Source organism: Alternaria postmessia, assembly GCF_024291825.1.
Source record: "Alternaria postmessia strain BMP 2775 chromosome Unknown scaffold_25, whole genome shotgun sequence".
Taxonomy (NCBI): domain Eukaryota; kingdom Fungi; phylum Ascomycota; class Dothideomycetes; order Pleosporales; family Pleosporaceae; genus Alternaria; species Alternaria postmessia.
Window position 1 is genome coordinate 1 of NW_026260098.1, and position 25,435 is coordinate 25,435.

At 52.0% G+C, this 25,435-nt stretch overlaps 10 protein-coding genes and 1 non-coding gene across 11 annotated transcripts; 6 read left to right on the forward strand and 5 right to left on the reverse strand.

The window, feature by feature from the left end:
* Window positions 1-1,992: 1,992 nt before the first annotated feature.
* On the reverse strand, window positions 1,993-4,322 carry J4E82_004950 (uncharacterized protein; the record flags this gene model as incomplete). The annotated part of the gene is made up of 2 exons (XM_051731222.1): window positions 1,993-4,083; window positions 4,134-4,322. 2 exons carry the CDS (start codon window positions 4,320-4,322, stop codon window positions 1,993-1,995), a joined length of 2,280 nt encoding a protein of 759 aa, XP_051588903.1.
* A 1,963-nt stretch (window positions 4,323-6,285) lies between these two features.
* Window positions 6,286-7,221, reverse strand: J4E82_004951 (uncharacterized protein; the record flags this gene model as incomplete). Its single annotated transcript, XM_051731223.1, has 5 exons — window positions 6,286-6,776; window positions 6,826-6,935; window positions 6,987-7,034; window positions 7,089-7,102; window positions 7,162-7,221. The coding sequence occupies 5 exons, from the start codon at window positions 7,219-7,221 to the stop codon at window positions 6,286-6,288; spliced, it is 723 nt and encodes a 240-aa protein (XP_051588904.1).
* A 455-nt stretch (window positions 7,222-7,676) lies between these two features.
* J4E82_004952 (uncharacterized protein) lies at window positions 7,677-9,423 on the forward strand (the record flags this gene model as incomplete). Its single annotated transcript, XM_051731224.1, has 4 exons — window positions 7,677-7,689; window positions 7,742-7,836; window positions 7,885-8,151; window positions 8,203-9,423. The coding sequence occupies 4 exons, from the start codon at window positions 7,677-7,679 to the stop codon at window positions 9,421-9,423; spliced, it is 1,596 nt and encodes a 531-aa protein (XP_051588905.1).
* A 480-nt stretch (window positions 9,424-9,903) lies between these two features.
* J4E82_004953 (uncharacterized protein) lies at window positions 9,904-11,817 on the forward strand (the record flags this gene model as incomplete). Its single annotated transcript, XM_051731225.1, has 4 exons — window positions 9,904-10,056; window positions 10,114-10,221; window positions 10,275-10,639; window positions 10,689-11,817. The coding sequence occupies 4 exons, from the start codon at window positions 9,904-9,906 to the stop codon at window positions 11,815-11,817; spliced, it is 1,755 nt and encodes a 584-aa protein (XP_051588906.1).
* A 1,904-nt stretch (window positions 11,818-13,721) lies between these two features.
* Window positions 13,722-15,697, forward strand: J4E82_004954 (uncharacterized protein; the record flags this gene model as incomplete). Its single annotated transcript, XM_051731226.1, has 2 exons — window positions 13,722-14,031; window positions 14,085-15,697. The coding sequence occupies 2 exons, from the start codon at window positions 13,722-13,724 to the stop codon at window positions 15,695-15,697; spliced, it is 1,923 nt and encodes a 640-aa protein (XP_051588907.1).
* A 557-nt stretch (window positions 15,698-16,254) lies between these two features.
* On the forward strand, window positions 16,255-17,901 carry J4E82_004955 (uncharacterized protein; the record flags this gene model as incomplete). The annotated part of the gene is made up of 1 exon (XM_051731227.1): window positions 16,255-17,901. One exon carries the CDS (start codon window positions 16,255-16,257, stop codon window positions 17,899-17,901), a length of 1,647 nt encoding a protein of 548 aa, XP_051588908.1.
* Window positions 17,902-18,603: 702 nt separating this feature from the next.
* On the forward strand, window positions 18,604-19,646 carry J4E82_004956 (uncharacterized protein; the record flags this gene model as incomplete). The annotated part of the gene is made up of 3 exons (XM_051731228.1): window positions 18,604-18,872; window positions 18,936-19,244; window positions 19,307-19,646. 3 exons carry the CDS (start codon window positions 18,604-18,606, stop codon window positions 19,644-19,646), a joined length of 918 nt encoding a protein of 305 aa, XP_051588909.1.
* Window positions 19,647-20,039: 393 nt separating this feature from the next.
* On the reverse strand, window positions 20,040-20,130 carry J4E82_004957. The gene has a single exon. It is a non-coding gene; the product is annotated as a tRNA-Val (tRNA).
* Window positions 20,131-20,324: 194 nt separating this feature from the next.
* J4E82_004958 (uncharacterized protein) lies at window positions 20,325-21,650 on the reverse strand (the record flags this gene model as incomplete). Its single annotated transcript, XM_051731229.1, has 1 exon — window positions 20,325-21,650. One exon carries the CDS (start codon window positions 21,648-21,650, stop codon window positions 20,325-20,327), a length of 1,326 nt encoding a protein of 441 aa, XP_051588910.1.
* Window positions 21,651-23,542: 1,892 nt separating this feature from the next.
* J4E82_004959 (uncharacterized protein) lies at window positions 23,543-24,407 on the forward strand (the record flags this gene model as incomplete). Its single annotated transcript, XM_051731230.1, has 3 exons — window positions 23,543-23,638; window positions 23,698-23,831; window positions 23,909-24,407. 3 exons carry the CDS (start codon window positions 23,543-23,545, stop codon window positions 24,405-24,407), a joined length of 729 nt encoding a protein of 242 aa, XP_051588911.1.
* Window positions 24,408-24,751: 344 nt separating this feature from the next.
* J4E82_004960 (uncharacterized protein) lies at window positions 24,752-25,289 on the reverse strand (the record flags this gene model as incomplete). The annotated part of the gene is made up of 2 exons (XM_051731231.1): window positions 24,752-24,804; window positions 24,854-25,289. The coding sequence occupies 2 exons, from the start codon at window positions 25,287-25,289 to the stop codon at window positions 24,752-24,754; spliced, it is 489 nt and encodes a 162-aa protein (XP_051588912.1).
* Window positions 25,290-25,435: the final 146 nt, after the last annotated feature.

The window sequence follows — 25,435 nt, forward strand, 5'->3', positions numbered from 1 at the left end:
TTAATCTACTATAAAAATTTGTATATATTATCTCTTAACGTGGCTGTAGTGTGCGCTTAAACAGGCGCAGAAAGTTAGTAGGGTGGGCCGCTCGCTTGCGTGGGCCGCTCGCTTGCCAACCATGTTACCTAGACTTGAACTGTTAGCTCCATACTAGGGTACCAAGCTGTTGAGCTTGGTCTGGCGATGTCTTCGGTTGCGATTGCCTATCTCAATCTCGCCTTCTGTCACTTTCTGGGACCGAAGAGGACCACAAACCGTGGTACGGAACTGCACACTTATGCCCGATCGCGGACACGTTCCTGACTAGAGTTTTGGGCTTGATATCCGGCTGGTCTAGTACTCTCCAGGCGATTGAGCGGTTGCGACCGTCATGACGATTGACTTGAGCTTGTCGTTTCGCGATCTTGCAAGCCACTGAAGATGTCGGCGGTGGAGTCAGCTACCACATGATCGTATCTGTCGGGTAACGGCATCTGCACTATCCATAAGTCTTGCGATGCGGATCATGGGCATACAAAATTCAGCCAATGTTCCCAATACCGTGTCATCGGTCATATCTCCGTTATTACAACGCATGAAGAAGAAGAAAAAGCGGAGAAATTGCGCCGGTGAAAACAAACATAGTCCCGAAGCCAGCTTCGCACTGCATCTAGCATCTGATTCCGTGCCGTCCTTGTGATGAAAAGCAAAAAGATACGGCTGGGGACATGGAAGAAGCAGTTTCGGGTACGTGGTGCTGCAGCCGACCTTATGCAGAGAGCGGGTACCTCATCCCTCTTTTCAACTATTTTCCTTTTCTCGACGACGACGACTGCTTTTGCCTTCCGCGGCTGCGTTATGCAGTGCACTGAACAATTCTCCATCAATCGTCATGCAGCGATTGAACGAAGCTTTTCACTCCTGCATCTCGCCCCGCCCTCTCGTACTCACTGTGTATCTTCCCCCATCCTGTCGGCGCGTCTTCCTGCCATGTTGATACGGCCGTACCTTCTTTTGCAATGGATAGGATCGGCCCGCTCAGATGAAGAATCGGCTATGCTTTGGTAGTTTGGTTCGTTGAGTAATTGCGCGAGCATGTAAGAGACATGGCCGCATTCGGGTAGCATCTGAGGCAGGTTAGCCATCTGGTCGCGCCATGCAGGGGTTCAGGGGCTGGCTGGTGCGGGCAGACGGTGCAGGCCGGGAATGAAAAGAAAGTACCAAAAGGAACTTCGAAGAGAAACGTCGACATAACGATAACGTCACGGGTCAAAGCGTGCGGCCGGTAGCGAGATGTGGTATACGCGGCTAGGGGCGTTCCCGCGGGGGTGCTAAGATCTTGCGGAGGTTTCCGATGCAGGAGGGAGTCCCATGTCTTTGGGTCGAGGTGAATTGCAGGCGTGGCTGGCTGGGCAAAGTGATTTGGACACTGGACAAATGATTGCGTGCTGTAGAAGGTGTCAGAGTACATACAGAAAGAGGGAGTGAACTGAGGCCAAAGCATGTCGATTCCATTTGTGGAGTCTGCATAGACAGATTCTTCTAGTCTTATTGAGATGCTCCAACACCAAGTCCCTATGATTCATTATTCCATTACTCCAGCTGACTCCCCTTTCCAGTCAGACAAGACATACCCAAAGATACAGAGACCATATGCCCTTCCAGCAGTGACAAAGCAGAGATACAATAGGGAAACAATTCAAGATGAGCAGTGACGTTTCGTGATATCCAGTCCTCCATAATCAAGGGAATACTGGTGCAGGACAAAAACGCTTTTAACTCCTGATGGCAACGCCTGCGCCAAATTGTGATGTCCAAGAGTGTGCCGTATTAAGATTATGCCAAAGAGGCCTCCATATTGGCCCTCGTTCGAGAAATTAATGAGACAAGAGAAAAGTTTGGGCCAAATTGCCATCGTAAGACTGGCAATATAAAATCATCGACGAAAAGTTCGGGTATAAGCAAGAAGCGAAGGTCGACGTAGCAATAAATATGCTTTCAGGACTGAAGCTACTGCCCTCTGAAGTCACCAGGCCCCTGATTGGCAAAGATATAGCTCTTAGGCTGGGGTTCAGTCGTTCGCCGTAGTAGATTTCCATGTGAATCAGTGCCTTGAGGTGGAGTGTACTGGTGTACTAAAAAGTCGGGCATTGCGGAGACCTGAGGAGCGAAAGGAACGTTGTGATGGATGCCACTCAATGACATGTCCTTGAATTCATCGTAGTGCATGTTTCCAGCCGGCATGTACTGTGAACTACTGTCATTGCCTTGAGCCTGAGCAGTGTCAGGTAGTGATGGTCGTCTGAAATGCTCAGGCTTCGGTTGCTGGATCGTAAGGTCGGTAGTCGAATGAAAAGCCGCACGCATTTGAGGTTGTTGCATATATGATGTCCGAGGGAAATGTTGCTGTGTTGCTGGCGCTGACTGAGGAGGTGTGTCGCGATACAAAGCATCGTTGACAAAGCGCGACTGAAGGTCCAAAGACGAGGATGGTGGTGAAGTGGTCTTCGCGATAACATTTCCAGCTTGATCAGAAGACCAATTCGTGTGCATGCTCTCTGGACTATTGTGATCAGGCATCGCTGAGTGAGGCCTTATCACGGCAGCACCACCCCAGTAGTTTCCAAAATCCTGTGGTGTCAGTGGAGTTGGCGGTGCCAGACTACCGCCGTGTCCGATTGTTGTAGCACTGGAAGTGGAAAATGTTCGTGCGAACTTCGGCGAAGCTGCAGCATCCGAGAAGCTTGACACCATAGGTGAGCGCTGCGCAGAACCTGGTTGTGACTTTTGAACACGACCTCCAGCGTTTGGAATCCCACTCGATCGGATCCTTCGAATAACTTTGTCGCCGTTACCTCCTGGTGATGACATGGGAGCAGAGTAGGAAGCACTCCTCATTGCGCTGGAACTCAAGTTAACTGGGCGCTTCTGTCTTCTTGCCGCAATGCTCGATTGTTGATCTGGTTGCTGGAAACCGTCCGGAGTGCTGTTTCGGATGTGTATCGCGTCCATGTTGTTGGCAAGGTTGCTGCTTGAGGAGTTTCTCCGAGCGAATGCATCCTCGCGGAAGTGCAGTGGGATATCGAGATCAGATGGCGCCGCACTAAGCTTTCGTGCTTGTTCTGGTGTAGAGAGGATCGCATGTGCGGATGTGTTGGATTGTTGGTAGAAGTTTGACTGCGGGTACATTTGGCTGGAGCCATCCTGGGGCCAGAATGGAAGCGTCTGCTCGGAGGCTGATGCCTGAGCGAGACTGTACGGTGCGAACTGGTCCTCGGGCTCCTCGACCTGCTTGGGATGCGCCATTTGCGAAGGGTCCTCTGTCCAGCCAGTGTAAACGGAGTTCAACGAAGCGATAGAAGGAGGAGTTGGTCCATTCGGTGACTGAGTTGTGCCAGATGACTGGGTCCCATTGTAGGGCGATGCATCCGACGATATCGATCCCGTGCTTTGCTGGGCTTCCGCAGATGCCGAGTTACTGGTGTTGGTAGCAGCAAGCGCAGAATAGTCTAGCTGGAAGTCGGCAAAGTTGTCGAATTCTGGATGTGAGGGTGCAAGATTGTTGGGCATGGGCGCTGGAATCGAGAAAGCGCTTAGGTCGCTGGAGTATGCGTTGGACAGACCGGTGGTGTCGTAGAACTCGGGCTCTTGGGTATTCAGAGACATGCCACTGTTGTGCATGTAAGCACCGTTTGTCGCAGCCATGATGGAGTGCATGAGGTCGTTTGAGCGATATGATGCGGAACGGTCAGGTTCCGGAACGGAGTGAAGGCCGTGCTGCATGTCAAACTGTTGCTGTTGTTGCTGGTGCTGCTGCTGTTGGTGGTGGTGTTGCTGCAGTGAGAGTTGGGGCCCTAGGTCGAGGGCTGACGGTCCCTCGCCGATTTGCACGGGAAGGCTTGCAGGGCTAATGTCAGCGTTCGGGTAGAAGTCCGGCTGCATGAGCATATGCGGGTGTTGCTGCTCTTGCGGGTGTGCATAATGGTTAGGCATGGCCGGGACGTGGGAATGACCGAAGGGAAGGCTCATGGTCATGTTGTACTGGTTCATTAGCTTCTTGCGGTCCTGCTTGACTTTTGCCCTGCGGTTCTGGAACCAGTTCTGCACGCGAGTTAGCGAGGCACGGCATGCGCGCTCTGGGGACGACTTGCGTTGATCTTGTCCAGTGGCACGCCGAGGCGCGTCGCAAATTCCTTCTTCACATTGGTGCTGGGCTTGTGTTGGGCCAGGAAGTGCTGTTCGAGGATGTCGTGCTGGTCCTTGGTGAGGCGGGGTTTGACATCGCTGCCGGGCTGCTTGGGCGCAGAGGGTGCTGTCGTCGAGCCCCCGCTGGAATCCATGGCGGCGCGCACAGCGACAATACACCTCGAGCGGCTTCGGACGGGCGCAAGTCAAGAGGCGACAGGTGCTGCAGTGAAGTTGTTGTCGTGGGCGCGTTCGGGTAGTGACAGGCAGAGGTAGCTATGGAAGGTAGATCTGGGGCGCTGGCGATGGGCAATAATGCGTAGAGCACGGATACACGGGATGCACCGAGACGGGTCGGGGCTGGGATATAGATGTGTCGAGGGAAGATGCCAGTAATGGTAGCGAGTGACGGTTACGAAGGGGAGCGGGAAACAACAGCGGTAGACTCTATATCTACAATAGAAAAACGAGGGTATTCAGCGCGACGGCGCGGTAGGAAAGGCACGAAGCGAACGACGACGGAGAAGAAGAGCAGGAGGAGCGATCAGGTTGTTGGCTGCCGCTTGGTTGGTCGGAGGTGCTAACGTGCTAAGCCACTGAACCCCCCAGCATGCATTATGCTGCTCCGGCACAAAAATAGTTTCGTGACACTGGCTGTCTCCGCTCAGCACACCTCGATCCTGGAGAACATGCACCTGGTGATTCGAGCTCTTGTTTCTTGCACCTGCTCGCCCTCGTGCACTGTGGTGGAGGGCTGCCACCCTTTCACAGACACTTCGACACGCAGCACTGGCCGGCAGCCTCAACCCCCGACGCGCTTCACGATTGCGCGCACAGGGGCACTCTGCTCCAAGGCGCCAATTGGCCCGGCCATGGAGCGAGCTGCGGCGGCGGCTGTGATCCGCCCTCGGGCGGGAGACATGTCCCACTGATTCGAAAGCGATGGATGGTGCTGCAGCTTGGGCCTTCCCCCGTTCGGAGAATATACATGAGTGCGAGAGAGCATGTCAATGCCATGCCAAAGCAGCCCTTCTCAACCACGTTGCACGTCAAAATGTCTAGTGACGAGCCCATGGCCGCAGCCATGGCTTCAACGTGGACTGCGGGCTCGAGCGCGCTTTTGACCTCATGGCGTCAACACTGCGACTCGCCTTGTTGCCGACATGCCATGCCTCTCACGACTCGCCGAGTAGCTCTTTGTCAGTAACCGCTTCCGGTCCGAGTGAGTCGACCATCTGTGTGACGAGATGCCACCGGGCGCATGGCCAAGGGGCGTCTCGCGCCGCTGATCTGCTGCCTCGGATATCGGCGCACATGTTTTGGCATCAGATGGACTGTTCCTGAGCGTACCTTGCAGCAAAGGGGCCTCAGTGCGACGTACGAAACTCAAATTGGCCCCGCCTCGTCCTACAGACTTTGTGTGTTGACTGACTTGGGCAACGGACAATCCCAGCCTAGCTCCGAAGACTCAGTGCGCGCCCCAGCTGGGGGACCCGCTGGCCCAAACCAAAAGATGTCGTGCTGCAAGGGCGTCCCTATCATCAGGCGATGCACCCTGCCGACTTATCAGACCTCCTCGCCAACCCGTCTGAACTTAGTCTTCTCTCCTCACTCCTACGCCAGCTGGTCGTGTCGCACCACAGCGACGGCACACCCAGCTGACGTCTTCGACTGCAGTAGTCTGGGTCGCCGTCATCTTTCTAGAAAGCTGTTCGCTGGTGGCTCAGCCTGCTCAAAATGGAGTATTTCATGCGATGCGATGCATTCCGCGACTCCCGTTTAGGGAGGATGATACGGCAAGTTGAACAAGGCTAGTACTCCAAGCGACCACACTTGCATGCTGGGGAAGGGTCGCCAGGCTGTGCATGCGTCAAGCACATTACAACCTCTGGACATTGTTGCTTCGCCGCAAAATCGGTCCCCGACCTGATCTTCCGTCCAATCTACCGCTTATCGTGAGCTTCAATCGTCTGACTGCAGCTGAATTACCGATGCACGAGTACTTTGGGCTTGCAAGTAACCTGAAAGTGTCGAGTAAGCGCATTAACAACCCTGGCAAAGCACTGAGTCGTCCACACAAGAATGAGTAAGGTACTTGTCATTGTCGGCTCTTCTTGCCTAAATCAAGGCATTTTCTATCTGTATGGCTCCTTGCCCAGTCGTCTTATCCCAGGATTTCAGGGTGACACTGCGCATGTCCCTGACAATGTAATCTGCGCCCGCTTCTATCAGCTGTTCTAGTGTATGGGTTGTGTAGAGTCCCACCACTACGAACCCTGCTGCCTTGCCAGACCTAACGCCTGCGGGCGCATCTTCAAAGACAACGATGGAAGGTTCCTTTTCTTGGAGTCCCAGCTTCTTTGCGCCCATCTGATAGCACGCGGGGTCTGGCTTGCCGTTGAGTACATCTTCCGCCGTTACGAGATTCTTGGGATGCGCCAACTTCATGACATCAAGCCAGCCTTGCACAAGCGGCCGCGTGCCCGAGGTGACGATAGACCATGGAACGAGGTTTTCTTCGAGCTTGTCCAACAAGGCTCGCGAGCCGGGTATTTCAACCGCGTCTTGTCCAAACTCCTTTGGTATTAAGCCCTCGACATGGTTGACATCTTATCTGTCAGATGACTGCTTTTGTCAAAACAAAGACATAGTGCTTACACTCCATATTTGCGAGCTTTGGCTCGTAGATTTTAAGGACATCGATCGACCTTCGTCCATGCGATGTGGCGAGGATTACATTAGGATCGACGCCTATCTCTTTTCCAATCCTATGCGGATGTGTAAGCCTTTAGATGTGAAGAATCTTCGACACGACTTACTTGTGCCAGTGCTTGACTATTGCATCCGTTGAGTCGATGATAGTACCACTGCCTATTATCAGCTGTCTGCTAGCTAATAATGGCTTGAAGACTAAGGCTTACTCCATATCAAAGAGCTGCAGGTAATCAGTTATCAGTATTAGTAGTCTGCAATGCGACCAAGAGTGGTTCTTACCAGGCCATTGAACGTGACGGGTTTGGCCGGCGCCGAAAAAGAGGCTTCGGGTACAGTCATTGTTAAAGTTTACAGGTATAATCGATGAGCTAGCCGTGAACAAGGTCAAGATGTTGCTGTGATATTGAAGACTTGAAGAGGGCCGATGTATATAAGATATCTGTAGTAGGGAAAGAGAATGCATTTTAGTGCTAACTGCATCAGGAAAGCTACCCGAAAGCAGCCAATCATGGTGACGACTGTTTCAACAAAGTTAGCCGCAACACTTCAGCCCATAGCTGCGAGGACTAGTCTGTGGATGAGGGTCCTATTCAGGAGTACCAGAGATTGATCTGCGCTTGTTTTCGTCCTGTCAGAGGATGTAAGAGTTGAGCTTGCCAGGGCCGCGGGGGTGGGGCTAGAGCTAACTAGGCGGACACGAGCGGCAGAACTTTTCACGTGCCGAACTTTTTTTGGATCCTCTCACTTTTCTGAGAGACGAGTGCGACCAACATCTACCTCGTCAACAATTCACTATGAAGGTCGGAAGTAAGGCTTTCCACGTCTCTGAACCTCAGAGTAGCACTGACACGCACTGCAGAGCCAAAATCGAAGCGCGTACCCGTGCGTCTACGGCACAAGATTGAGAAGGCGTCGGCGGCGAAGCAAAAGAAGGCGAAGAAGCTAGCGAAGAAGGTACAGCAACTGCGCGCGACTGTAGCGCTCGCATGCTGACATGTACAGGATCCAACATGGCGCTCCAAGACGAAGAAAGAACCCGGTATTCCCAACCTGTTTCCCTACAAAGACAAGATTCTCGCAGAGGTCGAGGAGCAGCGCAGGAGAAAGGAAGAAGAGGCTGCGCGCCGACGGCAATTAGCAAAGGAGCAGAGGCTGGGAGGCGCGACTGCAGAAGATGCAATGGACGACGACGAGGAGTTTGAGCAGTTCGACGCCGAAGGTGACGAGCTTTTGGCCGAGGACAGCGAAGACGAGGATTCGATGCAAGTGGTGAGTTCACATGGTTAACAGCAGATGCGCGACTGTACTAAGAATGCGCAGGACAACAACTTGAATCCCATGGCCGCTCTATTAGCTTCCGCCAAGGCGCGCGCCGCCGAATTTGAACAGAACGACGACGACCAAGACGCCATGGAAGACAGTGAAGATGACGAATCGGATCACGGTGATGGAGTCAAAGTCGCCAAGGATGCGTCAAGAAAACAGTTTGACAAGGTATACAAGCAGGTTGTCGACTCGGCCGACGTCGTTTTGTATGTGCTCGATGCTCGCGACCCAACTGGAACGCGATCGAAAGAGGTGGAGCAGGCAGTCATGGCAGCGGATCGTGGAAGCAAGCGCTTGATATTCATCCTCAACAAGATCGATCTTGTTCCGCCGCCCGTACTTCGCGCATGGCTGGTGCACCTCCGCCGCTCATTCCCTACCCTTCCTCTACGTGCATCCAAACCAGCGCCAAACGCAAAGACTTTCGAGCACAAGGACCTTACGATGAAGGGCACATCCGAGACGCTCTTCAAGGCCTTGAAGACATTCGCCGAGTCCCGTCAGCTGAAGCGCTCAGTCAGAGTTGGAATTATTGGATATCCTAATGTTGGCAAATCATCCGTCATCAATGCCCTGACTTCAAGACTAAGCGGAAGGTCTGCTGGCTGCCCTACTGGTGCCGAGGCTGGTGTTACTACCAGTCTGCGCGAAGTCAAGATAGACAACAAGTTGAAGCTTCTTGACTCGCCTGGTATCGTTTTCCCAAATACCGAAGGATCCAAGGAAAGCAAGGTACAGCAAAAGGCACGACTTATTCTGCTCAATGCCGTCCCTCCAAGAGAGATTGATGATCCCGTTCCTGCTGTCACTCTGTTACTCAAGAGGCTGTCGTCTTCGGAGGAACTGTTTTCGAAGTTGATGGAAGTCTACGATCTACCTCCCCTACTCGCCGTGGGTAATGACAAGACAACCGACTTTTTAGTTCAGGTAGCAAGAAAGAGAGGCCGACTGGGCAAGGGCGGTGTGCCAAACATGCACGCAGCGGCACAGACTGTCATTAATGACTGGAGAGATGGTCGTATCCAAGGATGGACAAGCCCTCCCAAATACGTACCTGCCGAGACTTCTTCCACCAAGACTGCGCCAGCTACCAAGGGCGGCCTCGTCGGTGATCAGAAGGAGATTGTCAAGGAGTGGGCTGCTGAGTTCAAGCTCGATGGTCTATGGGGTGACGAACCGAGTGATGCTGCAGCACCAGAAGCTATGGAAATGTAGGCAGCTTACTTTGACTGGTATGGCGAAATGGCGTTCATCCAAGACTATAGTGCTAGTCTACTTTACTTGCACAGAGGAAAAGGATTTGACTAGATATCACGAGTCTATCAATGATATGTTACCTGCTCTTGAAGATGATCCTGCATCTCTGACGCTAGAATTTGTGGATTCTTCCGATGCAAGCCTTGCGATTGACTGCGTGAACCATGTGTGTACCGCTACTGACCGCGTGAAGTCTCTGCGATATCGGATCTGCATCGGACCATCCTACAAGTGAAAAGTTCTCTCCGAGCTGCAACTACCCACCGATGAGAGGGTTCGGCGATATGTTGGCTCCCATAGGTAGGTTTCGCCGCCCCACACTTTCGGCTTCCGTCGGCTCACCCCAGAGCTCCACCACGTTAAGCTTCACAGCTCAAGATACATAACGACAGGTTCCTTGGGATTTCTGATCACACAAAATTAACAGTTTTATTCACAATGGGTTCTTCAAAGGGTCTACAGCCTCTACGCTCTGCTTCCAAGACTCTGAATGCTCTGCCCGCAGCCTATGCTGGCGCGCAGATTGCATCAAGACGGTATGCGGGGACGCTCGCCAACTTCAAGATTCCCACTGTCAACAACGAGCCTAACGTAAGTTGAAAGGGGAACCCTGATGTTCAGAATCAATCCGCTGACCATGCTCGATAGCAACACTACACCAAAGGCTCAGTAGACCGCCAGAAGCTCCAAGATGCGGTTGCACGTATGAAGAAGCAAGGTCCAGTACAAGTACCTCTTGCTGTAGGAGGAGAATACGTAAGCTTTGCTGTGAACTTGAAAAGTCCTCACATCGTTCTGACACTTTCCAGATCAACAACTCTTCGATCCTCACTCAGAACAACCCCTCCTCACACGCCGATGTCATCGCCAAATACTCCAATGCTAGCGCAGCCGACGTAAAGAAAGCCATAGATGCAGCACTAGCTGCTAAGCCAGCATGGGAGGCACTTCCATTCGCTGAGCGTGCATCGGTGTTTCTCAAGGCAGCAGATCTGATCTCCACAAAGTACCGGTACGAAATCATGGCTGCGACTATGGTGGGACAAGGCAAGAACGCATGGCAGGCCGAGATTGACGCAGCGGCTGAGCTTTGCGACTTCTTGAGGTTCAATGTCAAGTACGCGGAAGACACATACGGACATCAGCCAACACACAACTCACCGGGAGTCTGGAAGTATGTACAACCCCTGATCGCAGCTGAAGATCAAGTCTAACTCGTGCAGCCGCGTTGAGTACCGTCCTCTTGAGGGTTTCGTCTACGCAGTATCACCTTTCAACTTTACAGCCATTGGCGGTAACCTTCCTGCAGCTCCAGCTCTGATGGGCAACGTCGTTGTCTGGAAGCCATCCCCATCCGCAATTGCGTCGAACTGGCTTCTTTACCAGATTCTTATCGAGGCCGGCCTCCCACCAAACGTGATCCAGTGGGTACCTGGTGATGCTGTGGAAGTGACCCAGGAAGTCCTGGCTCACAGGCAATTCGCGTCTCTACACTACACTGGCAGCACGGCGGTCTTCCGTCAGTTGTATGGCAAGATTGCCAACGGTGTGGCTGAGGGCAAATACCAGAGCTACCCAAGGATTGTCGGAGAAACTGGAGGAAAGAACTTCCATCTTATCCACAAGGATGCTGATATTCCCAACGCAGCTATCCAGACTGTCCGTGGTGCTTTCGAATACCAAGGCCAGAAATGCAGTGCGTGTTCGCGCCTGTACGTACCAGAGTCTGCGTGGCCAGAATTCAAGGAAATCCTTGTACGTGAGGTCGAAGCCCTGAAGATCGGCGAGCCTACGGACTTCTCAAACTTCATCGGCCCTGTCATCCACGAGGCATCTTTCAAGAAGCTCTCCGGTGTCATTGACGAAGCAAAGAACGACAGTGATCTTGAGCTCGTCGTTGGCGGCAAGTACGACAGCAGCAAGGGTTACTACATCCACCCCACCATCTACCGCACCAAGAACCCCAACCACCCTCTCCTGTCTCGCGAACTCTTCGGTCCTATCCTTGTGACCTACGTCTATGATGATGCCGCGCCCGACGCTTTCTCCAAGATCATCAAGCAGATCGACGAGACTTCCGAGTACGCGTTGACTGGTGCCGTGTTCGCAAAGGACAGGGAGACTATCAAGTATGCATCGGACAAGCTGAGGGACACCGCTGGTAACTTCTACATCAACTGCAAGTGCACAGGTGCGGTTGTCGGACAACAGCCATTCGGTGGATCGAGGGCTAGCGGAACGAACGACAAGGCTGGCAGCGCGACTCTGTTGTCGAGATTCGTAAACATGAGGGCGGTCAAGGAAGAGTTCCTGCCTACTGAGAAGGTTACGTACCCCAGCAACGAGGTGTAAGATAGTCATTGGAAAGACGAGTGTGATCTAAAAGCATAGCAAGTTGAGCTAGCATTGGCGTCGGCGTTGGATGGGCACTCACGATTACGATAAAACGTAAAGATATGTACATGAAATCAGAATGACACAAGTTAGATGTCGGGAGTTATGGTACAATTCTTCACAAGTGGGAATGGCATGTGATTGAACAAAAAGTGAACTGGGAACACAAACCAGGGTGTGTTACGAATATAGATCCATCCTCACCACCGCATGGGCATAACGAGGTTCATAAAGCCAAGACAAGAACACCCGGTCTGCTTAGATTTGTGATATGAACACTCCTGTCGTTGTCAGTTGCAAAAGGTTACTTGCAACAAGACAATTAGTTTCATCAACACAGAAACGTAGGCATGATTCGGAGTCAGATCCATAGATGTGTTCGCACGTACGTCGTCAGCCCAAGACCTACTTCAACCCACCACGCGTCCCATCCAAACACGGTCACGTTATATGTACCTCGGCAATAACTGAGAAAACGTTGAGAGAAGGGGCTAATCTTACGATGCGGCTCAATGCATCTTCTAGAACCAGCATGAGTCGTGACAGACCCACCGGCTTTCGGGAGCCCCGTTCGTTTCGAAGCGAAGCTTATTTTGAGCCGCAACGCACGGGGCGTATGAGTGTTTGATTGGAAATCGGGGAGATGCGACCGTTGGGGTATTTGGATTGTCGGGTTGACCGTTGCTCAGGGAACTGCAGGTCTGTACAGTGGAGGTTGTGTATACGCAGCAGGCTGGATTTAGGGTTTGCGTATTCCGACAATATGTACAGCTGATGCAACACCGAATTCCGGATCGGAGTCGGTACAGTGCGTCTTGGTCCGAACCAGGGTGGAGCGGAGCGGATTCTGCTGAGGAATCAACCCGTTCCCGTGCGAAGTTGCGAGGATGAGATAAGATGAGTCTCGTATGCATACGCTCGCAACGAAGTTTCAGTCGCCTCTTGCACCTCGGCTATGATGATGGAGTTAAGCAGCTATTCATGATGATTGCTCATCCTACACGGTACACCGTAGACAAGTAATCATCCTCATCTCCACACCAAGAACACGCGTAACCTCCTCTTTTGAAGAAAGTTGTGGAGTAAAGTGCCTGGATTGCATGTATGAGACCGATCCTCCGCTCAAGCAGCCTACCGTCCGCACTTTAACTAGAGGCGGCGGAACGAGCGAGAAATCTCACTTGCTAAGTATATCCCTGGAATGAATCCACAAGGTAACCTCGGCATCTCGGTACATTTTCACTTCGAGATCGTTGCAATAACCTTGCAAAGCCCTATGACGCTCTGTCCGCGATCTGCAACATGCATAGCGGCACCTTTTCCCATCTCCGTAACCCCTGTCGAATTCGGCGCCTACTGTCCGAGGGAGTATTTCGATTGGTTCCGCGCGTTAAGCTTTTCAGAGGCGTCGCTGTTTCAAGCATAGCGCGACGCTTCGGCCGAGCAAACTTAAGATTTTTGATCATGGTGTCATCGCCTCATGGGTCGCACGTTGCAAGCGGATTTGGGAGCGTTGCGAGTCGGGATTAGGGACGAATCCAGCTGGTTGGGCAGCCAGAACATTTGTCGACCGATCTGTTTTGTCCTTGTCACGCATTGCTAGTGGGTTCTTTACCGCCGCATCGCATGACTTGTGCGCCGCCCACCGTGTGCCTGGGTTGTTTATATGTGGCGTGTCCCGCTGTGATCGTCCTGCTTTCTCTTCCAAGGTTAATTGTGTCGTAACTCTTTCGTCTTTTCCCTTACTTTAGATACTCTTTAATTAATACTGGGCATCGTCCCTGCCACCTTGCTCCTTATTCCTTCGACGGAAGACATCAATTATCACACAACGCCAAATCCGATACGATAACAACACTACGATGGAGAAGGACCAGGAGGTTGCCGCAAACTCTGCGGCAAACAGCAATAGCAGCCACATGGACGTCGAGTCTGGAAGAGATGGTATCTCTCATTGGAAGATGATCACAGACCAGGGTGTCGTTACCAAGGAGATCATCAACTACGACTACGAGGGTGCGGGAACTGAGGAAGATCCATATGTGGTGGAGTGGATCGACAACGACCCCAGGAACCCAATGACCTGGCCTAAGACGAAGAAGTGGATCATGGCCATTGCTGTCGCCAACTCGGTTCTCGTCGTATCATTCTGTTCATCAGCTTTCTCTGGAGGTATGTTCTGCACAAATCAAAGTGCATACTGAATGACGTCTGACATGTTCTAGGTATCCAACAAATTATGGCTGAGTTCAGCGTCAGCCAAGAGGTTGTCACACTCGGTGTATCACTCTTCGTTCTCGGATTTGCTCTTGGACCGCTTCTATGGGCTCCCTTCTCAGAATTGTACGGTCGCCAGGTTGTCTTCATTGGAACGTATACCGCTTTCATGGCTTTCAACGCTGGTGCTGCTGGTGCGCCCACAATCTACGGCCTGCTTATTCTCCGATTCTTCGCCGCCGCTTTCGGTTCCAGTCCTCTCACCAACGCTGGAGGTGTTATTGCCGATCTGTTCTCCGCAAACGAGCGTGGACTTGCCATGTCAATCTTCTCTGCGGCGCCATTCATGGGTCCCGTTCTTGGTCCGATCATTGGTGGATTCTTGGGTATGACTGAAGGTTGGAGATGGGTTAACGGTCTCATGGCTATCTGGGCCGGAGTGATTCTCGTTGTCACCACCTGCCTCGTTCCCGAGACATACGCCCCGGTCCTGCTTAGGAAGCGTGCTGAGAAGCTCTCAAAGATTTCCGGAAAGGTTTACCGATCCCGTACTGATATCGACCAAGGCAAGGTTTCGCTCGGAGAGGCTTTCGCGACTGGTCTCAAGCGTCCCTGGATCCTGCTTTTCTGCGAGCCCATTGTCCTTTTGCTTTCGCTTTACCACGCCATCATCTACGGTATCCTTTACATGCTTTTCGGTGCTTTCCCAATCGTCTACCGTATTGGCCGTGGCTGGAACGAGGGTATCAGCGGTCTGCCGTTCGTCGCTGTCGCCATTGGAGTCTTGTCTGCTATCACATACGTTATTACTGTCGACAACAAGATGTACATGAGGAAGGTCCAAGAGTCCGGTCGTGGATTTGCTGCTCCCGAGGCACGTCTGCCCATGTGCATCATCGGTGGTATCGCACTTCCCATTGGCCTCTTCTGGTTTGCCTGGACCAACTCTCCGACTCTCCCATGGGCTGCCAGCGTCGTCGCCTCCATTCCATTCGGTTTCGGCATGGTTCTCATCTTCTTGTCCATCATGAACTATCTCATCGACTCGTACACGATCTTCGCTGCATCCGTTTTGGCTGGTAACGGTATCATTCGTTCAGTCTTCGGTGCTGCTTTCCCTCTTTTCACCTCGCAAATGTACAGCCGCCTTGGTATCCACTGGGCTTCATCCGTACCTGCTTTCCTAGCTGTCGCTTGTCTGCCGCTTCCGTTCTTGTTCTACAAGTACGGTAAGACCATCCGCGAAAAGTGCAAGTACGCCGCACAATCAGAAGCCTTCATGGAGAAGATCCGCAACCAACATGCCGCGAAGGCAGCCCGACAGGCCGCCGGTACCGAATCAGAGGATACCTCGCGCGCCGCCACTCTTACTCCTCAAGAGGAAGTCGAAGAGGAGATGCACGAGGAAGAGTCCGCGCCCAAGTTCGAGGAGATGAAGGCTGAGAAGGAGACCGATGGCGAGGGTCTCAAGAAGGTTCAGACTGGGCGCTCGACAAGAAGCCGGAGAACTGTGAGGGATCTCGACTTCAACCCAAATCCGTTCGACATCGACCGCGTCAACACAAGAGAAAGCTTCGCAGGCAGGCCGAGAGCCAACAGCCGAGCGAGTAGCAAGAAGTAAATGTCTGTTTTTGTTGTAGCATTTTTACGGTCGAAAAAGTTGTTAGATTTGACGCATGGCATCAGCATAGTATACCCCTCTCCTATTGTCAGTAGGCAATTTTAGTTCAATAATATTCATAACATGATAAGTTGCTTCTTACTTGTGACGTACTTGACGCCCTAGCTGCTGTTAACCGTTAGGATGCTTCTGGGTGATCTCCGTTGCATGGATCAACCTCGGCGATCGTCATAAGCCGCCGGCAACGCATACCGGATCAGAAACCCTTCCCATAGCATTGTTCTAGACACGTAACACGTTGCGCAATACTAAGTCTCATCGGTCCTTCCCCCGCGCGTCTCGTCAATCGCATCCGGCGATGGAGTGCGCCTGTATTCCTTCTTTAGCTCGTAGCTGCCGTCTATGAGCGCGCTTCAGCAATGCCACGTGTGCGCACTCGACATATCGCTCTCTGCGTCTCCATTGTTTGTTGGATCTATTACTTCCTTCCCAAGGACGAAGCCTTCCCGTCCCGTCATGGCGCGGATCACGGCTCTACCGCCGCGTTGGCGCGCTACATGAATGATCCATCTCAAATCCCACGCATCCTCGCAACACCGAGTAGCTTCGACTGGAGTTCCGTGAACTTCACCTACCCGCTTCCACTCGGTCCCAAGCTTCCTTCACCTTTCACCAAACGTCCTCGTATTCAACACAACTTCACGCCCGACCCGAGCAATGTACACGCCATACAGGAGGAGAGACGATTGGAGGTGAAGCGAGTGTTTGCAAAGAGCTGGGCAAGCTACAGGAGCAAGGCATGGATGAAGGATGCGCTGAAGCCGATAAGTGGACAGTATGTCGACCAGTTCTCTGGATGGGCTGCGACACTGGTAGACTCACTCGACACACTTTGGATGCTAGGGATGCGGACCGAATTCTACGAAGCTGTCGAGGCTGTTGCGACCATTGATTTCGGTATGTCTACGGCACCGACAGTCAACACCTTCGAGACGTGTATACGCTACCTGGGCGGGCTTCTTGCTGCATATGACTTGAGTGGACATGAGGTGCTGAAGGCGAAAGCGATCGAGGTGGGCGACCTGCTATATGGCGCCTTCAACACGAAGAACGGCATGCCTGTTGACTTTATCAACTTCGAAAATGCGAAGCAGGGCACTGGGTTGATCGTCGAGAATCAAGTGGTTAGCGCAAGTCCGGGTACCATCACGCTGGAGTTCAGCAGGCTGAGCCAGATCACGGGAAACGACAAGTACTATGCTGCTGTGTCGAGTCTGATGGATGTGTTCGCCGAGAGTCAAAAGGAGACGAAACTGCCAGGCATGTGGCCTATGATGGTGTCCATGCGCGCCAAAGACGTTGTCTCGGGCTATCAGTTCACAATAGGTGGGAATGCAGATTCCTTGTATGAGTATCTACCAAAGGCGCATGCCCTGCTTGGGTCTGCAGAGCTAAGCTCGAGCAAGTACGAGGCCATGTCACGCTCCTTCATGGATACGGCGATGAACAACTTGTTCTTCGCACCTATGATACCAGGGAACGAGGACATTCTGATCTCAGGCAACGTCGATGTTCATGAGGACGGTCCCAGTCTTGACCCCGAAAGCGAGCATCTGTCGTGCTTCATCGGTGGTCTTTTCGCGCTCGGTGGACGGCTGTTCGACAACGCAGAATATCTCGAAACCGGAGCGAAGCTTGCTCGCGGATGTGCATACGCCTACAAGTCTTTTCCCACTGGTATCATGCCAGAAAGGTATAACATGGTTCTATGCCCCGGCCCTGATCATCGTAAATCCTGCGCTTATGACGAAGAGCGCTATGCTGTAGAAGCAGCTGCACGACCGCAGTATAAGTCCCACCTTCCTAAAGGTTTTACCACCGCTAAAGACCCTCGCTATATCCTTCGTCCCGAGGCCATTGAATCTGTCTTTATACTATGGCGCATCACGGGCGATCCCGTTTGGCGCGAGACTGCATGGGAGATGTTCGAAGCTGTAGCCAACGCAACGGACACAGAGCTTGCGAATGCTGCGATCATGGACGTTTCTGTCATTGGGTCAAAGAAAGAGGACTACATGGAGAGTTTCTGGATGGCAGAGACCCTGAAGTACTTTTACCTGTGCTTCGCCGATACGGGCTTGGTTAGCTTGGATGACTTTGTGTTGAATACTGAAGCGCATCCTTTCCGGTTATCCAGGGGGTAGGCGAAATGTATATAAACTTGCATCTGGTATTGAGACAATTTGTTGCTGTCTCGGCTCCTCGAACAGGCTCGCAATACTTATGGTTGCAGCTAACGTGAAGAGCTTCAGGTGAGATTGCCAGTGCGTGAACTATCGCAACAAGACGCGAGCGGGACGTTAGAGTAGGCGAGAAAAACAAAGATATTGTATCGCTAAACTCAAGCTGAATCCATACAACACTCATCGTGCACAACACCGCCAAATCCTCCTACCCACGTTACGTCCTCAGTGTTCTCGACGCCCATAGAACACATGCCGTAACTCCGGTGCCCCACTCTTCCCATCAGCTTAAGCATGTGCAAGCATGTGGCGTCACCCGCTATGATTGGTGTTCCTGAGACCCATTGTTTCTAAACCAGGACTCTGAAGTTTAGCGTGGGTTGCGCGCCCCCCTTGATCTTCCCCTTCAAACCCCAGGCACCAAGGCCTTTCTTTTCCTCTTCTTTACTACACTATCCAATCTCCGCGACTCTACGTCACAGTCATTCCTTTGCTTCTATTGGAAGTAGTTCATACACTCATTCTTTTTGCATAATTGGCTATTTGGCCTCGTCAGCTCTATCTTTGGACAGCTTTGTACCATATTGAAGCTCTCTTTCCCGCATCGATCCGTCATTACCAACACCACCGTATATCCTCCTCGAAGCATTACTATAAGCGAAGATGCGTTTCTCCATTGTTGCTGCTGCGCTTGCAGCTGCCCCCGCCGTCGTCTCGGCTGCTGAGAAGGGCAAGATGGGATTCGCCCTCGGAACGAAGATGGGAAGCGGAGCATGCAAGACCCAGCAGGATTACTCCGACGACTTCAAGATGATCAAGTCGAACTCTGGCTCAACCATTGTTCGTGGTTACGCTGCCTCGGACTGCGACATGGCTAAGAACGCCCTCCCGGCTGCCAAGTCAGCCGGCTTCAAGGTTGTTCTGGGTATCTGGTAAGCTTCATGCTCCTACGAACGACGATTCAGAATCAAGTTTGCTAACACATGGTGCCACAGGCCCGATGTCGAGGAATCCTTCCAGAAGGACCTTAAGGCCATTACCGACGTTGCCCAGCAATACACCGATACCATCTACGCAGTAACCGTCGGCTCTGAGACCCTCTACCGTGGAAACTTCACTGGTGAGGAGCTCGCCGGCAAGATCAAGACTGTCAAGGACAAGCTGCCCTCAGGCATCAAGGTCGGAACTGCAGACTCATGGAACAAGTTTGCCGACGGAACTGGTGATGCCATCATTGGCACTGCCGACATCATCATGGTTAACGCCTTTGCTTTCTGGCAGGGTGCCAGCCGTGAGAACGCTACGTACGTACAATCCTTTAGTCAAGCACACCTTGAAGGATAAACACAGATTAACACTCTTGCAGTCACGTCTACCTTGACGACATGTACCAAGCCACCGCCCACATCGAGAAGGTCGCTGGAGGCCGCTCCAAGGCCCCTGAGATCTGGAACGGCGAGACCGGCTGGCCCACGGCTGTTGGCACCGACTACGACGCTGCGAAGGGTGGACTGGACAACGCTAAGCACTTCTACCAGCACGGTTTCTGCTCGCTGCTCGACTGGGGTTTCAACGGCTTCTACTTTGAGGCTTTCGACGAGCCCTGGAAGCCAGCTTCCATTGGTGACAATGGAAAGGCTGCTGACGAGACTGCCTGGGGTGCCATGACTGCGGACCGCCAGAAGAAGTTCGACCTTATGTGCTAGATTTAGACTAGGCGGAGACTGATCTTGAGGCGTGAGGATGAGTTGAACATAGACGGCGGGAGAAAAGTCGTTGGTATAGCTTGATCACTGCATATAAACAAATTTAGAGTATAGACGCATCGCTCCTACATATGGAAAGGTTACGGCCAGTTCTTTTTTGAATAACTTGTCACTTGATCAGATGTGTCCGCCACGACTCTTATTCTTCGTAAGTGATTTTCATGCCAGTTACTAGACGGAACAAAAATAACTGTCGCTCACAGCTAGAGTAGAGGCGACATTCGAGCACGGGACATGTCCGCTTCTTGTCGATAACAGTGTGCCATTCCCACCCCAGAGCACTATCGCCCACACGAGCGCAAAAAGAAATTACTCTCTGATGAGAGACACGGTTGATTCAGCCGAGGTTTGAACTCGGGACCTTCAGTGTTAGAAACAACTGTCGTTGTTAGACTGACGTGATAACCAACTACACCACCGAACCGTTGTTGATGGAGTGACTGGATTTAGCAAACCATATAATATGAGAAATTTCGGTTCTTTGACGATATGAAATATTTCTAGTACGCTCAGCTCAAAGTATGAGATATCGTGAGGTAAAGGTACCCACAAAGTAAGGTAGGTGCAAACGCGAAAGGAAAATTTTCGCCCCACCTGAACCCACATCTCGACAACGCCCTACACTATAACTCTTTCGTAATTCGGCTGCTCAATTTCAGTCTGGGGTGTTGACGCCGCAGAACTTGGTGTTGATCCTCCAGAAAACAGGCTTGAGCTTCTTGACCCAACCGGTGACAGAGCGTACAGAGATTCGTAATCTGGAGCAAACTCTCGCGACGGCTCTCTTGGCGTGTACTGCGGAAGTGGCTCAAAGTCTTCGCCGTCTTCTAGTTGCAATGATAGCGAGCGGTCGCGGGGTATGCGAGGTAGAATCTCCAGTGCCGTGTTGGAACGGATGGTGAAGTGTTGATCATTGTATTTGATACCGATGGATATACCAAGTACGTACCGTCGGGTGATCGAATATGTTTTGAAGGTCGGAACACACTCCGTGTCGTCGATGAGACGAAAGTTGGACGTCAGAGTTGTCGTTTTGTTGAATGGGATCGGTCTGTTCATGCTGGTTCGCGATATGCAGGTGATGTGCTTCGATACAACGTCCTCGGGATCCATTATTGTGTGGCCGCACATCGTTGTAGAGTACGTCGAGATGGTGACTGTCAAGGAGTCGATGATGCATTCCCGTTCAGCATGATTGGCAGGATCTCGTGCGTTCAGTAGGCTGAGCGACAACGGCATGTGCTGTCCAGGAGCAACTTTCTCGGGATGAAACAATGTGGGAATGATCCGAGGTGTCGAATTCATAGAGACACCGGAGAACACTTTCTTAACCCGCGATTCTTCTTTCTCTTTGTGTGGCTTCCATGCTTGAGTATAGAGTACAGAAGATGTAGCTTTCGCTCGTTGTGGCACGTCGACTTCCGATCTTGGATGGTATCGCAGTGTATACTTGCACCTCTTGGTATCCATCGAGCCACTAATGATAAGTCTGGCTTGGACAAAATATGATATCTGGGCTGCGCCACCTGGAACACTGGTCTTGAGGTGGAACGAGGGCGGAAGTGGGTGTGGCTCTCGAAGATAGTTAGAGCCATGTGCCATCCGTTTGTAGTGTGGTTCAGTAGACTCTGGAAAGACAAACTCAAAGTCCCATGAGTACTTCCTCGGCCCAAGAGTGCGGCAAGAAACTAGCTCTTTCTCGCGGTTGAACAGTCGAATCTTCTCTTCGTAGTCGTGTCTTTGCGCAGGAGGGTCGGTTTTCGTATTCACATGTAAAGGCCGGGACGTTTTGGTGACACAACTGCCAGCAAAGATAACTTTCAGCGACTCAATTTCTGCCTCCTCTTCTATTGCCAGGGAGATCTTTCCAGTAACCTTGTCTCCCCTTCGATATACCCTATTGCTATCGCCGTCAACAACGATCCTCAAAGCTGGCACCGTCATTTTTGGTGAGAAGAAGAGGGACGATCAGCAATGCAGGGACCTTGCAAGGCTTAAGAGCGTGTGAATAGGTAACGATGATTCGCGGAGGTTCCAGGCACGCGGTTATCGGTGCAGACCGGACTAGGAGAACGTTTGCCGGGGTAAGAGTTATGCCAAGGATGAGAGGATTTGCTGGGCATGCAACTGAGATATGGATAACGGAAGGTGAAAGGACGAATCCGCTTTAGAAGGGAGGCTGAGTGCATTTGGATATTGGGCATATATGTTGCTTACCGTTGGCTTTGCGCGCGCCTTGCCAATTCGAACGTCATCTTGCTGCCAAGGGTCTACCATGAAGCAGTTGGGTTGAAGGCATGATGTCCTGTTAGTGTTGTGCTGTCAGGCCTTGTAAGGAAGGGATGTTCGTGGTAGGCGTAATCGTGCACCAAGCTACCTGTTTCATCCCTTTCCTGATCATGATCTTCCGTGAATTACCCAGCATGCGTCGCATAGTCTTTAGAGGCCCAACTGCCCAAAAGCTTTTTGTCGCCATTCTTCCGCAGAGTGCTGAACAGCGGGATGCAGCCAAGGAGACCACGACTTCTTGGCTGGTAGTCTGGATTCAGCCACACTGATACCCCAGATCCGCCCCGCTAGACTCTGTAGCAGAACCGTCGATATGGGATCAGAGGAATGTGTGTATCCACATATTCTCCGCGATGCAAGATCTGGAGTTGGAGTGATCTGTTAGCAACGCGTACTGCATTGAGCTATTGTGAGTCATTAACGTGTCAAAAATTCAGGGCAACGAGTGAAATGGATAGCACGCGGGGTGTCCGCTGGAGGCGTGCCACATTCAGCAACGGCGCCCGGTTGGTGCTCGCTTCGAGACTGGATACGCTCAAAAGGTCCTTGGCCCTCCACAAGCCGACGATTGGCGGACCGACTTGCCAGAGCTGCTCGGGGAGAACGAGAGTCCATGTGCCCACGTCTCGGAAAGCAGGTTTGTAGTCCGCTTCGCCTCACAGCTTCACAAGGGCGGTGAATCAAGTATAAGACAGTCAGTATCTGGTGGATGCGAAGTAGACGAGATGGAACCAAATACGTTGACAGTGTCAAGTTGTTGTAGATGAAGATGCAGAGGAAGGATCGCTCCAGGTTCTAGTTCAGTGGGGTGCTTGGGCAGATTGCGCCAGGGCGGGCACGTGGCGAGATATCGATAAGGGTCGGTGCCATCCGAAAGCGCCTCTTTGCACTGATGCTTGCAATGGTCTTGAGAATCACAAGATCGTGCCACAAGGAACACCGGACCTATCTTTGAAATGAGAAGTCAAATCGCATCTGAATACCAGAGGTGAGAACACTCTGCTGTAAATTCACTGTCCTTTCAGACCTAGTCCCTTAAAGGCGAACGGAAGGACAATTCCAACTGTGAGCCAGATGATATCTCTCGAAACGAATAGCGTCAGCATGTTCGAACTGTGACTTTCTCTCTTTACGTTTAGTAGTTGATAGCATGAGGCTCCAGAGAGGATGTTTCCACGCTTACTATATGTTACGAGATTTGTATCTACACTTCGCGAAAGTTCATTTCCGGCAGAGGTCTAACTTGTGCCAAAGTCTGAATTTACAGACTACACAAGATAAACATGCTAGCACACATAACATATTCTTCATTATGCGCGATGTGATAGTAGTTGTAATATTCGTGACGTAGGACAATCTCCGTCTTTTGGTTACCAAAATCGCGCCCAGACCTCAACGCGTGCTCACGCGTCAGGGTCCACTAAAACTATCTACGAGGCCATCACCCTTACGCCCACCACTCCCTAGTGAACCCATCCCGCAATCGCATCTTCTACTATTCGAACGACGCTGCTTCCATACTCAAACGTCCGTAACCACACCAAACTATGCCGCCGAGGAAGAGCAATGTATCGGCGGTGTCAAACGAAGAGAGTCCCGCACCGCCTAGATCAGTACCGAGAGAGGAGAGCTTGGGTGTCGAGGTTTGTCGCATTCCTCGAAAGCGTGTTGGACTACAATATGGCTAACAATGCGATTGCAGGACCTGAATCTGCCAAAGTCTATAGTCCAGCGCCTGGCCAAAGGTGTTCTGCCACCGAATACCCAAATACAAAAAGATGCGCTCCTTGCTATGAGCAAGTCCGCAACTGTGTTTGTCAACTACATCACATCAGCGTACGACCCCTAAAAATCTATCATACGCCAGATGTATGCGGATTGCAACAAATAGACTTTCGCTAACAGTTGTCCAGCGCCGCGGAAAAAGCACTCGCCAGCGGCAAGAAAACCGTCATGCCGAAAGATGTGTTCGATGCAATGACAGAGCTGGAATTCGCGTCCTTTCTCCCTCGCCTCGAGGCCGAAGTCACCAAATTCACGTCGATACAAGCCGATAAGCGGAATACGTACAGGAAGAAGGTGCGTGAAGAGAAGAAAGCCACGAATGGTACCGCCGAGGTTGCTACTTCGACTCCTGCGAAGTCAGCGGAAAGTGGAGACGTGACAATGGAGGGTGCGGATGATGGTGGTGAGAGGGCGACGAAGAGGGCCAGACGGGAGAGTGGAGATGCGGGTGAGGGAGATGTCACTGAAGAGGAGGTGGACGAGACACAAGACGTGGAGGACGAGGAAGTCGAGGATGACGAAATCGAGGAGGAGGTTGTCGGAGAGGAATTGACAGAAGATCCGCTTGAGGAGAAGGAGGCCAACAAGGACGACGACGATGACGACGACGGGAATGAGAGCGACTGAGAAGTCAGACGTGTCTCGTATGGCTGGAAAGATATCACTGCATGGGACGGCGTTCAGGATGGGAGGGGTCTGAAGCATTGGTTCAGAGCAGATCAGTCAAGAATTTGAATTGAATGTGCTGTGTTTCTGGAGACACTATGCTGGAGCTACCTAAGCCCATAGATTGTCTCAATGTATGAAGTTATTGCACTCTACGTCTCTGTGAGGCTCATAGTGTCGGATTGCCTGGACGTCGCGCGCATCTTGCAATCATGATACCATATGCATTACGCAACTCCTGTCGTGGTTATAGTCCTTTACGTGGATGCTTCTGTGCTCCTCAAGAGCATGTTTGTATGCCACCTTCAGCGCTTCGTCTTTGGGGGTATGCTGGAATCGAGCGGATCACCGTAACGCACTTTCCACTCGTTAGCAGACTTGTTGGCAGCCGAATAGAACATACTCACATCTAACCATGTTGCTCTTGTCGACAATGTTGTCCAGTGCCCTAGCCTCTTCCTCGCGCGCCCTAGTGTTCTTCCACTCAAAGCCCGGCTGGTCCTCCTGCTTGCTCCACTGGTAACCTGTCTCAGCATCCTGGTGGGTACCGCTTCCACCCGTGCCGTTGCTCGTAGCTGCTTGCGTCATTCCGGTAGACAGTGGACGCTTTCCGTTTGAGTTGACGCCGAGGGTCTCGCGGGTTGTAGGTTGTGAGTTTGGTGGTGAGATTTCGTTTACGCCTGCGAGATTGGAGTTGTGGGGTGTGGCTGGATTGTTTGGGAGAGCTTCGTCAGGGAACATTTCATCGTCCGAGGCAGCATTAGTGGGGGACGATTGCATGGTGGAGTCGCCGTCGCGGTCTGAGAGGGGCGTCAGGTAAGTGCGCTGTCGTTTGGAGGCCATGGCGGGTGGTTGACGCGGGGACGTGACTTACCCGACATGTTTGCGAGCTTTACGGGGGTATTCGCGGCGTGATAGCGGCAGTAAATGCGTTTGCGACGCGGGTTGTTGCTCGCTGTAGAAGGCAACAGTGAATGACATAGGCGTGG